The 13,700-nt window shown below is 31.6% G+C and overlaps 1 protein-coding gene across 1 annotated transcript; it reads right to left on the bottom strand.

Annotated features, from left to right (window-relative positions):
* Nucleotides 1-1,496: 1,496 nt before the first annotated feature.
* LOC149563520 (protein DETOXIFICATION 33-like) lies at nucleotides 1,497-8,597 on the bottom strand. Its single transcript, XM_089826745.1, has 8 exons — nucleotides 8,290-8,597; nucleotides 7,216-7,757; nucleotides 7,040-7,126; nucleotides 3,886-3,942; nucleotides 3,549-3,787; nucleotides 2,260-2,378; nucleotides 2,009-2,095; nucleotides 1,497-1,902 (listed from the first exon to the last, which is right to left on the bottom strand). Exons 1-8 carry the CDS (start codon nucleotides 8,545-8,547, stop codon nucleotides 1,837-1,839), a joined length of 1,455 nt encoding a protein of 484 aa, XP_089682871.1. The 5' UTR covers nucleotides 8,548-8,597; the 3' UTR covers nucleotides 1,497-1,836.
* Nucleotides 8,598-13,700: the final 5,103 nt, after the last annotated feature.

The raw sequence follows: 13,700 nt of genomic DNA, 5'->3' as shown, positions 1-13,700 counted from the left end.
AGTGGCTACCTTAAAATTTTGTAGGCCCCACTCAGTTTTAAAGTAAATTAACAAGTGATCATAAAGAACAAAAGTCACTAGCAAATCCACCATAAATGAGTAACTAGAAAAGGAGAATAGGCACCCCAATGTCATAGCACAAACATTAAGTTTCAATCTATAAACGATAAACAAATAAGAAAAAAGTTAAAATTATAGTTGAATAAAAAAGAGCAGATTAATGCATATGGAAAACAAAACAATTAAGTCAATACTAAAAGTAGTTTTCCATAACACATTAAACCAACTATAATTCAAGTATTACTAAAAAATATTTAGTTACACCAAAATAATCAACAATATAGCACAAATTTTGCATGGACAAGTTCCACCAGTGGAACTTGAAATTCAGTTCAAGTTTGAACTTATTTTCATCACATTAGTAAATAGCCCTTTTCTTTTCTATAAAATTTGCAGCATTTAAACAACACAATGGAAATAGAGAAGGAGATTCCCTCATTTGGCGATGGCAAAGCATTTTTGTCAATATCATAGGTGTCGCATTAGTAAATTAGTCTTTTAATACATTTTGGCAACATTCACAATATTATATTTATTCTACTCTTTACAATTGAGGAGATTCCCTCATATGGAGAATGTTTTTGATTAGTTCAGCAGCCAAACAAGGAGGTTGACCCTTACAAAGCTATAGCAGGGCTGTGAAGAAATTAAGCAGCAGAAACTAATGGGCAGGTTTCTACAACATAAGGCCACTAACAACACACAATCGGCAAAGAACCTCTATAGAAATGCCACTTCGAGAACACAATGCCATAAAAGGCGATATATAATGCATAGACCAAGAAAGACCTCCAACAATACTCAGCCAATAATCCACCAGTTGTGACATTCCAATAAAAAAAGATTCCCAAAATTTTTCCCTTGGGATACACAAAATTGTCTTGAGGCCATCCTATGATAAGCAACATCATATGGGGAATATTAAGTTGTAATTTTATTCAAATATAAATAAACAAACATAAAAGTAGAAAGAAAACTGTATAAATAAAAACAAATTAATATACATGAAAAACAAGACTGTTGAAGTCATTTCTAAAAGCATTTACTCATAAGACATAAAACCGACTACATTTCAAATTACTACTAAAAAAACATTTTATCATACCAAAGAAAACAAGAGCAGGACAAATTCTGCATGGAAATTCAAATAAGTTAACTGATGGACTTCAAATCAGAAAGAACAATTGAAATTCAAGTTAAGTTTGAACTCGTTTTAGCATATTAGTGAATCTCCCTTTTCTTTCCTATAAAATTTTCACCATATAAAGTCGAGATTCCCTCATTGGGCAATGCCAAGAAAGGCTATATGTCAATATGTATGAGAATAGCTACAATTGAATCAACTTGAGACCATGGCTATCTCTCACATCATCAAATTCACCGTAAGCCTTATCTGCTTCTTTTATAATTTCATGATATTTTGGACAAAAAGAAGATAAAAAATCATTCTCGTTTGGAAATAACCAAAGGGGTTCGGTTGAACTTGAATGTTTAACCAGATACAAACAAAATTGCGACCTCAGGTAAGAGGAGCCTGAGCCATGAAAGTAACTAAATAAAAAATAGCAAAAGCAAAAGGCGAGAAATTAAACCAATGTTAACTAAAAAATGGTTAAAAATAAAATCCTTGAACCAGGATATCTAGTACAATCAACCATCAACACAGCCAACTCCTGATCTCCTTGAGCATATCTTGCCATAGGTTCTTCAAACTAATACAAACAAGCCCGTATCCATTCATAAACCTCCAAAAATGGCTAACTATTCCACCTCCATTCAATTGTCTGTGATGGGAGCTACTGAACCTCCCCACACCTTAATCCTATCTCCTGCCTCTGATGCCTGAAAGTAAACCCAAATGCCAATAACTGGTTCAGTGATATTCCAGTGAGACTAATAAACAATAATTTTAATTACAATTAGATAACTAATATGAATATGGTAATACCTCTCTGTTCCAGTCTGTCCTCCATGTGATGATCAAAAGAATTATTGTTTGTAGCAATGTTCCACTAATCATGCCGCTCCAAATACCCTGCCAGGAATGCAGTCTCCACTTTTCAGTGATAATTTATACTGTCTACCAATACAAATAGTACGTAACATGTTTTTATACCAATATGGCATCTGGGATTTGTGATTTAAACTTTAGAAAAGAATGCTGCAGATTTTAAGGAAAGATTTGGCAATCACGATCACCTTGGCACCAAGGTTGAACTTGTATCCCAGAAGAACACCAAGAGGTAGCCCAGCAATATAGTAGCAGCCTATGTTCACATAGGCCACCAGTGCTTGCCACCCTGCTCCTACTGCTACCCCTGAAATTATGTCAACACAAAACATTTCACTATCTTGGAAACTTAAGAATGAATGCAAGACATTTAAAAATATAACACCAAATGTAGTTGAATTAATATGAATATCAATTGGTGTCTAATATAAGCCGAATTTCAATAAATCTCAAATACATTGTTAGCAGCATAAGATGAATATAATACACATCATCGAAATTGCAGGATCTGTATGGGCTGAAATTGTTACATAGTTTGAACATAGAGCCCAGAAATCTCTTATGCACCAAATTTGGATTGACTGAAGGCCCAAAAATATCACGCATTAGGTTCTTGAAAAAGTTTCCATACGTTCCTTACCAAAAAGAAATTATAGTCCTATCTATTTTGTAACCATTAGGGTAAGCTCTATTGCGTTTCCTTCACAATATTCTCTACTCTTCTATTTGTTAGGTGCTTATCTAGATACAATTTTTTAGATTAGTAAATTAAATATGATCTGTAAATAGTAGTGGAAGATACAATCAGAAATGCCATAAAAATAATACTTACATCATCTGACAACCTATAAGTTGTTGCTTTTGGAAGAAGCGGCCAACAAATGTAAAACCAAAATGGCTTACAACAAGAAACAAAATAATTGAGGGATGCCCTTAAAGGTTGTCGTCTCTACCAATGGCTCTGTGGCTTGGATATTAGGACAACTGTAGCACTCATCATATGCAAAGAGACTACAGCAACCCAAGATTATGTTTATAATGGATCAAAGGCGGTTCCATCTTAAGTGATATACCTAAAGTGGTGTCCTGTATAGGACAGGTATCTTTCATGCATTTGTAGCCAGTGATAGATTGTGTTGATAATGGATCAAAGGTGGTTTTATCTTGAGATACCTAAAGTGGTGCCCTATGGAGGATAGTTATCTTTCCTGCATTTATAGCCAGTGATATTCTGTGATTATTAGGCAAAATTTTATATCTATATATAGGCTAAGATGCTGAATGTCAATTTGCCAGTTTAGATAATACTATAGTATCAAGTATCAACAACTACTTCTAACCGTAAATTTAGCCAAACTGGTTGGTGGAACTAGTGATAACAACTACTTCTGTTTCATCAGTAACTTCACCATAGACAATGCATATGCAGGAACCAATGCCATGAAAACTACAAAATGTATTTCAAGCTTTAACTGACCTGATAGAACTGGTTGTACACTGTTGAGAAGCATTGTGAGGGCAAGTAAGGTGGAGAGGCTGGTTACTGCCGCCATAACAGCTTCACTATTGGTAAAAAGCATAGGAAAAACATTTTGGGTAAGGAAAACGAGGACCATAAAGAATACGCCTATCACCGTTGAGGTTAAAGTCACCACCGCTATGGCGAACTTGGCAGCTGAGGGGTGCCCTGCTCCAAGTTCATTTGATACTCTTACGCTGCACAAATAGCAAAAAGTGGTACAATGTTTTTAAAAATTATAAAACTTGTGGAATTGTTTTGAAGGAGGTTATAACTTTATGACATTCTTACAAACCTGACAGCAGCATTGAATCCAAGAGCTATCATCACTTCCCATCCATTCAAATTCATGCTGAAAGAAAAACAAAACACAATAGCCAATAAGAGAAATATCTAGCACAGTATCCTTGAATGCAAAAATATCCACAACATTGCATGAAGTTATGAGCAGCTTAAAGGCCAAAGCGAAACCGACAAGCAAGCATAACATGAACACAATAAAGGTCAACTAATTTATATTAAGAAAAGCCCCAAATAGCATCTAGTAATGCAACAGGGTAAGACATGGCACAACATATTAGTTTTTAACTTATTGCCCATGAATTCATCATCCAAAGGCCGAATATCTTGGAGCCTGAATAACCAGTCAACCATTTCTATCATTCTTAGTTTGAAATGTTACAATAGGACAGAACCATTGTCCATTATTTAGTCCAAAGAGGGAGTTTCAATTGAATTAGCCAAGACAATAAAGGTTTGGCCACCGTTTTCAATGCTTTGTAATCGAACTCTTAGATGAGGAAGGCCCCAAACATTGGAAGACTCAGCCATTAGACTTGTAAACTTTCGTGTTGTGTTATCAATATTGTAACCTATGTTACTGGTTTGCCCCTGCTACCAGTGCCCAGATATCCTAAAGAATGTTTTGCAGAAGAGCTAGGATTTTTTTCATTTAGGCAGTATTTGCAGGTAGCTATTAATGACCTCCTCGGGGATGAGACACCTCAACATGTCGTTATAGAGTTATTCAAAGATGGATAAGGAATTGGAGCTGCTCTAATTTCTGCTTCTTATTCTATTTACTCAGATAAATAGTAGGCATACCTGGATACAAATGAGCATTTCAGTCTGTTAAAGGATTTTAGAATTGTCAATATTCTAAGTGACTGCAGTTCATAAATAAATGCTTTTAATATAAGCACATTGTATTATAGTTCAAGCTTTTACAATTTGCACATATTTATTTAGGCCTTTTCCTGAGCATTTCTTCAGATTTGCATATCGATCTCTTGTAAATGTGAGCTATGTGTGTACCATCCATTATTTGGAAAAAACCATTTTATAACAAGGATTCATATGTATTCATTTTACACAAGGGAAGCATTAGATAACTGCTATCGGTATCAGGTTACTGATGTAAGTACAATTAATTTCCACAGTTGTTCTCCAGTGTATATCTTATAAGATATTCTCTGTTTGATGTTGATTTCAGTCTCTGTATATGGTTTTTTTGTCTTATTGGTTGTTGAGGATATCCCTTACAAATAAAACAATTTAAATTGAATTTACCCAAATAAATTAGTGGAGCTGAACCATACATGAAACGATTACAAATTTTACTTTGACCTTCTTTGTTTTTGGAACCTTGTACCCATGCTGTCATTTATCGTAGTAAATATCAGTGAGAAGTATGACACTAAGAACTGAAGTTGCATGCGACTCTTCATCCTTCCAATCCACATAAAATGTTGCACATGATATTCCTTCTTGAATATCATCTTTTGTTTGCAATTTTAGGACTGTTGAAATGCCATAACTGCTAAGATTCTATAAATTGGTTTTGTATGAGGAATGGCGCTTCATGCAAACTTGGCAGAATTATATAAGGGAATCATGAACTATAGTAACATGTTTCTACCACTCTATGATATCATCTTTCCTTTTGTGGCTGTTTGCAGATGGAATTGTAGTGTGAGCTTCTCTCTTTTGAAACTATGATACCCATTGAATACATAATGGAGGACAATTTATCTACTTGATTGGTTTTTGCATAGCTTTAATGCTTACCCCTTCTTATTCTATTCATGTCTTTTAGATTTTATAATAGGATACTTTCTTATTGATATCAGAGTTAGGATTGGGAGAGAGTTTCTGGTATGCTCTGTATTCATTCATTCAAGGGAAGGCACTTAAAGAAGAATAGCAAGCGAATGATAGATTGATCTTGGTCAAGTATAGAGGCAAAAATGTATCGTCAGCTAATATAAAGACTAAAGTGAAGGCACTATCAATGGAAATATACTACCTAAAAATGAGAACATCTGTTTAGGAAACATTGAACTACTCTGGATCACCACATAATTATGAGTTTAATTTCGAATTAAAGCTGGTGTATTTTTGTGCAGTTTATAAATTGGATATTGTTGACTAGAACAAGAGTCTTTCATTGTTGCCCAACTTCTTACTCTCATGGATGGTATCAAAACTTCATTAGGGTCTTTAAAGAGAGTGGTTGTGGTTCCATCAACAAAAGATTGTTTTTGTTTTATATGGTTTTCTTATTTTAAAAGTCTAGGTAATTTGTTTATTATTATTACTTATGTAAACAAAGAGATAACTACTATTGTAAACAAGCTCAAAGTTGCACGTGTCTAACAAAATATGTGATAAGACTAGACTTTCATGTATTGAGTGTCACTTCAAGGTATGGTTTACCAAAATAGTTCCTGAAATATATTGTATTAGTAATAGAAGAAAGGTTTTAAGAGGTACTATTGTTTAAGAAAATTCATATACAAACAATCCTGTTTTATGAGCTAGCGGTGTATGTTATCAAGTATTATCTAATTTAAATATCCATCTACTATTTGATATATACACTGGCTTTAGAGCTTGTAGATAAAAAATGTATTCCTTTTATGATTTCTTTTCTATTTTTCTAAAAATGTATAGAACTTTGTATTTTTCTAGAAATGTATGGACTTGATAATTCTTTTATAATATTTCTTGATTTGAAAATAGCAAAATCATACAGTCTATATTACAACGGTGTCTTCCAACACTCCGAAGAGATATAAAAGTAAAGAAGTATAAATTTAAGTGGGAGAAAGATACTATGAGAGTTTGGTTGTGGGAGGGGATGCCATCTTAGCATTAGTCTTTAGTTAAATTGCCTGCATCTATATAGTCCAAGGTGTCCTATAAGAAAAAGCTTGCAAAAAGCAGACCATCCAGTGCGTTCTTTAAGTCTCTAAAATTGAATTATTTACTGATCCTGACAGTTATTTACAAGAAAGTAAATATACCTAGTATATGAAAACAAATACAAATCCTATATGAAATTAACATGTCATTTATCAAATATCAAAAAGCTTGTACCACACATTTATCTATTTGATATCAAAAAGCTAGTACAGACATTCATCAATCAGAATTCGAAAAGCTCTTACCAGATTGATATGGAGTCCACTTCTATTTCTGGGTTTTTAAGATGACCCGTCAGCACAATCAGTATCATGAGATACCAAAACTCGAGGCTGCCATAACCACAAACATATCAATTACAGAAACACACAAATCCTCAGAAAATAATTTAATCACTAACAAGAGCAGTTGTAAGACGGACCAGAGCATAACGGCAGAAGCCAAGGAGAGCCTCACAAATGCCCCCAAATCTTTGAAGGCCTGCCATGAAAGTCCATTCCATGCACCAGGGCAGCTCCCTGAAACTACATATGCCAGCTGCCCTAACACCACTATCCACCAAGACAAATTCAGAGTGACCGCTGCCCCAAGTAAACCCCATCCTAATTTCAAGATAAACAACCAGCTCAGAAAAATGTGGAAGGCTAGGGCTAATGCAGAGATCCAGGCCATAGCCATGACCTTGCTCTGAGACTGTAAAAATTTCTGGACAGGAAAATTCAGAGCATATGCAAACAGCTGGGGAAGCATCCAAATGGCAAACTTCCCTGCGAGATCTGAAATTTCATCAGACTGCCCAAATAGCTTCAATATTGGAGGCGCAAAAATATAAGCAGGGCTCAAAAATAGGGCAGTGACGCCCAGAATGATCCATGATCTCTGCATATATATTCCCATCATATGGGTCTGCCCTGCTCCGAAGGCCTGGCCACATAGTGTCTCCAATGCACTGCCCATGCCAAGCTGCCATGATATTCAAGTTAGATGAGCTTGGTCATTTCATACAGAGCCCAATCTATCAAAAAAACATGTGGAAAGAAATTTACACAAATACATAATTAACCAAAAACAAAAGTAGTTAAAACCCCAATCCATGAAACTCTGAATCATGGCAATTGTAAAAAACCATTGAGAATTTATGTTAAAAACTAAATATCATTCAACATCAATGCAAAAGGTACATATACAACAAGGCAACAGCCTACAACACAATGATTGCAAGTTCTAGGAAGTTTTGAGTTCGAATACATATACAACAAGGCAACAGCCTACAACGCATTGATTGCAAGTTCTAAAAGGTTTTGAATTCGAGTCTCCTTGAACGTAACACATTATAATAAGATTATAAGTTCAAGTCTCCTTGAACTTAACACATAATATAATTAATCTAAACTTCAGCACATTACTTTAAGAAAAAAAGCACATATACAACCCAATTTGTCCAAAGCACCTTAAAACCCAATTTCCAAACAGAGTTTCTGGAGTATTTCCTTACCATGGTTCCAAAAGCCAGTCCAGCTATGACAGAGTTTTCAATAGCCACAGCTGCAAGCTCAATGGTGCCCAAATGGCCGGCAAAGGTCTGAGTAATGGCTCCAAGGGAATACTGGCAAATAGCTGTAAATATTGCAGGCCCAGCAATGTACCAAAGCTTTTTTGATTCATTCAAGCTCTTTTTCACAAGCTCATTGTAATTAGTAACAGAAGGGGCTTCTCTATTCAACAGAGGCAATCTCGGACTTTCTTCCTCCATTGCTAGGCGCTCCGACAAACGCTTAAGAATTCAAACTATCCTAAACCTCCCAATTGAATGAGAATGAATCGAAATTTGTACCCAATTCGAGGAAAAAGCCATGCAGCACACAAAATGGACTGATCGTATATGACTCAAGCTAAATTCAGCGACAATTGGTTTTTGGGATCTTAACTGCCATAGCTGCAACTCGTCGAATCATCGACACACTGCATGTACTTTGGATTGAAGTTCAACGCATATTTTCATGTTACATGCAGTTCACTATTCAAAGTGCCCGTACTTTAATTTTCGCATAATAATGGAGAGAAAAAAAAAATTGAATCAAAATAAATAAATAACAATATTTAATTAAAATAGGAAAATGAGTAGTTAGAGAGCTCTTGGTCTAGTAGCATGAATGGTTTAGGGAGAGCCCACCAACGATCAAGTCTTGTTGACTGCAAGATCTTATAAAAGGGACGAGGTCAGATTGTGCCCTTCACAAATTTGATTTGACGAAATGAATACTCTTTATACTTAAAATTTTATTGTTTATCATTATAATTATTGTTAGGATAGAAATGTTTATCAAATGAAATGAAATGAATTATGTTTAAAATGAACACTATTTAATTTCTAATATGTCTTATAAAATAAATATTATTTTTAATTTGATTATTATCAATAATTTAGCTGATAGACTATTTGTGGGAACTATGTTCTTGAAAATTGAATTTTTGATAGAAAAGTAGCATTGGTTAGAAAAATTGTCCGTTACCCCAAAAAGTTGTAGTTTAACGAGCAAATTGCAAATAAATCATTCTCGTAAATTATTTATCGACAGATTTTATCTCACTCCACTTTTAACTCTTGTTTTATATTTATTAGTTGTTATCTCCACATTTAACTATTGTTTTTCTTTTTCTATTTATTTAAAAAAAAAAATTACTTATGATTCCATATTAGCTCATTTTGTGATCTATATTTATTTAAGTTTTGATTTTTAAAATTGATGTAGACTTTAAGTTTTAAATTATTTAGCCAATAGGCTATATGTGAGAACTTTGTTCTCATAAAATTACTTTTTTCGCTGGAAAATTGTCAACCTTTGACTGGAAATTGTTCAGCCCTTGTCGTTAATTATTTTCTGACTAGTTTTATCTCACTCCAACTTTAACTCTTATTTTTTTCTTAATTATTTATCTATCTCTATTTTTAACTCTTGTATTTAATTTATAAATTAATCTATACTTTGAACTCTTATATTTTCCTATTTATTTAGAAAATTAATTAGTTGTTATCTCCACTTTTAACTCATCTTTTTATTTAATTTTGATTTTTAAAATTGATTGAAGTTTTAATTTTTAAATTAATTTAATTTTTTTTACTTCAAATATTTTTTTTTAGTTTAGCCAACAAGATATTTGTGGGTCGAGTTCCTATTTTTTAACTATATTTTAAAAATATTTCTCACATTAATTTTTTATATTAATTTTTTAAAGATTTTTTTATATAATTATTTTATTCATACATTTAAGCCAATAGACTTTAAATTAGTTTAGTTTTTAGTTTATATAAATTTTTTTAAAGTTTTAGGTTTTTTTTTTTTTTTTTTTTTCTAATTAGTTTTTTTAAAAAATTTAAATATTGGTTTTGAGTTTAGCAAATAGGATTAGCTATTAAGCTATTTGTATGATTGAAGTTTTAGTTTTTAAATGAGTATAATTTTTCATTTAAATATTAATTTTTAGTTTAGCCAATATGATATTTGTGGGAGTTGCTATTAAAATTTTTTTTTAAATATTTTTAATATTAATTTTTCATAATAGTTTTTTATGGAGATTTTTTCTAAATGGTATTTTTTTTCATATATTTAAGTTGGTAGATTTTAAATTAGTTTATTAGTAGGAGATATTTTTCCATAGCAAGTAAAATTGTGATGTTGTTATCAAGGTTTAACTATGTAGTTTTTGAGTGACTCGCGTTTAATGAGTAGTGATTTACAAGAATCCATCTCTCACGATAATAAATATAATACTTAGAAGTCATTGGATCTAGGTGAAGCATTGAGACTTTTGTTAGTTAAGTTTTCAGTTTTTATAATTAATTTTAGTTTATATTTTTTGCTCCACTTTATTTGTTTTTTTTTTTTCATATTATTTTTTTATTAGTTTTTCATCGGAATATTTTTTAGATGATAAATTATTAGTGTAAGATAAATTAAATAAATAAATAATATTTATTTGATTTATTACAAAATTGAATTATGTTTTAATTAAACACCTATTGGCTCATCGTTGCAAGCACAAAAGCTTGGAACTACTAGTTTTAATTTATTTTTCAACCGATAGGCTATGTGTGGGTACTTTGTTCCCGTATAATTACTTTTTTTTGCTAGAAAATTGTCAGTCTTTGACCGCTAAATTGTCAGCGCTTGTTCTTAATAATTTTCCAACTGATTTTCATTTCACTCCACTTTTTAACTCTTTTTTAAAAAATTTATTTAATTTAATTAGTTATCATCTATACTATTAACTTATTTTTTCTTATGCAAGAGCCTACAACACAGTGGTAAATTGTGAGCCTCTTATTTGAGAGGCCTTGGGTTCGACTCTACACAAGCTTAATATTAATACTAATTAATCACATCACATAGTAATAACGAATCTTGTGTTCGGCCTTTATCAATAAAAAAAAACTATTATTTTTTCTTATTTATTTAAGATGTCATACATTATTTAAATATTTCTATTTATTTAGCTTAATTAGCTATTATTTCTATTGTTAATTTTAATTTTTAATTTTATTATTTAACTTAATTAGTTATTATTGGTTGTTTATTATTTCAAAATAAATTTTATTTTATTAAAAATAAAAATTATTTATAATTTAATCTAGTGAGATGAGATTTTATTTTATTTTTAATTTTTAATTTATCTCCAATTTTAACTTTCCTATTTTCATATTTATTTAGAAACTTATTTACTTGTTATTTCCACTTTTAACTCACATTTTTCTTCCTTTTATTTAGCTTTTAATTTTTAGAATTGATTGAAGTTTTAATTTTTAAATTAATTTAATTTATTTTTAAAATTAGTTTAGCTAATAGAATATTTGTGGGAGGAGTTGTTGTTTTTTTAATATCTTTTTATATTTTGCATATCAATTTTTCATAATAAGTTTTTTGATGGAGAATTTTTTAAAATGATTATTAATTTATATATTTAAGTCGATGGTCTTTAAATTATTTTAGGTTTTAATTTTTATTTAATTATTTTAGTTTATTTTTTACTATTCACTTTATATGTGTTTTTTAGATGATAATTTATTAATATATGCTAACTTAAATAAATAAATAATATTTATTCAGTTTATTAAAAGAGGTAAATTTTATTTTACTTAAATTAAAAAATAATTTTAATTTAATTTATATACATTAAATTATAGTCTTAAAAAATATTAGTAAACACCTATCAGCTTATCGTTGCAAGCACAAAAGCTTGGAACTACTAGTTAATTCTTTTTGTGTATTGACTTTAGAAACTTTAATTCAATATGTACCATCTTTCAATTGAATTGAAAAATGTAATAAACACATTTGCATTATCTTAGCATAATGATGGAATCACAAACTTATAAGTTATAATTATATTTTCGTGCTAATGTCTTTAATATGTTTTAGGTCCACTTATGTGTATTATTAGTGATTTCAGTGATTGTCATTTAACAATGTAAACTTCTTAACCCAAACACCTCTAACTATGTCTAGGACATACAACCTATAACATATAAGGTCATTTATGTTTTTTGCCTTGACGATCATTTGATCGTCAAATTAATGCTCATCACTTGCTGATGTTAGCATTACATCATTGCTCATGTCACCTCTTCAAGATCTATTTGGAACCTACCTTCTCCTTTTTGCTCATATCTTGGCCATACAGTCTCCACTTTCCACAAACAAGATATTATCAGAAAGATGGCTCGAAGATCATTCTAGTGGTGTAGGTTATTTTTAGTGTTGGTCTTTTTTTATGGTTGTTTTTGCTGTCAAAGTCAAAAGTTTTATTTTGCACTCCGGGAGACATATCTTGAGCATTCGATCTCTAATTTTGGAATTCTTTATATCATTGGAAAGGTATTTCCAAGAACTTTCCAGTGATGCTAGTTATTTTTCCAAATTCTACTCTAGGCACATTATATTCAATTTTTTTCAATTTTTCATGTTGGTGGATATCTTGGTTGTTTCAAGTCTGGGGATCGATTTTATTACTTTAGATGATTCATCATGGGTTGTACTATATCTTGTATCATCCTTATGTCTCTTTTGATCTTTGTTGACATCCTTTTGTAGTATTTTTGCAAACACATTGAGATAAAGTGTCACTCTATTGCATTTCAGAATCTTGCACATCTTTGTGTTTTGTTGTACTCACACTACATTATAAAATGCCTTAAGGGGTTTCATGTTGGCCATATTCACCGTCTTCTTTTGTCAAGTGAGTGTTCCTTCCATGACATTAGCCTTATGATGTGTAGATGACACATATCATTATAGGTGTTTGTACTTCTTTTGCACTTTTGATATTCCTAGTTCTTCTTTTTGTAGGAGATATTGCATTTAGTTTTAGTGTTCATGTCTTACCTCTCAACATTATAGGGGGGTTATGTTGGTTCTACTTCTTTCTTCATTTGAATGAGTGAGCCATGTATTCATAATTTGATCCTATGTACTAGGCAATTGCAGTAGCTAAATACCTATGCATTTCAGTGAGATGGATCATTTACCAGATAGACATTCTTTTAATCCTATTTTTGAAGGCCATGAAGATACCTTCCATCTTTGATTGATCGGCTCTTCATACTTAGTCTTCTCTACTTGGTCATGTTCTATATAGTGGAGTGTTTGTAGCTTCATGCTTCAGTGGTTTTTTTCATGATCATCTTTTGTTCCTATCTTCTGGGACATTTCCTAGTTTGGAGGCTTTTTCAATCCTTCACTAGTTCTTTTAGCATTATTTCCATTTCTTTTCGGAGTAGGGTTTTTCACATGTGGTTTTCTCTATTTCTCATCTTTTCAGAGATTTGGTTGTGCTTGGGTACCTCATCAGGCCTTGTTGTTGAGACCCAAATTTACTTTAGTAGTTTCTAAGTTTTTAGCTACTCCCTAA

The sequence above is a fragment of the Cupressus sempervirens genome, chromosome 4 (genome assembly GCF_028749045.1).
Source record: "Cupressus sempervirens isolate cs-2001-9-10 chromosome 4, ASM2874904v1, whole genome shotgun sequence".
Classification (NCBI taxonomy): Eukaryota; Viridiplantae; Streptophyta; class Pinopsida; order Cupressales; family Cupressaceae; genus Cupressus; species Cupressus sempervirens.
The sequence above is the reverse complement of the archived record's forward strand: the minus strand, read 5'-3'. Positions and strand labels throughout refer to the sequence as shown.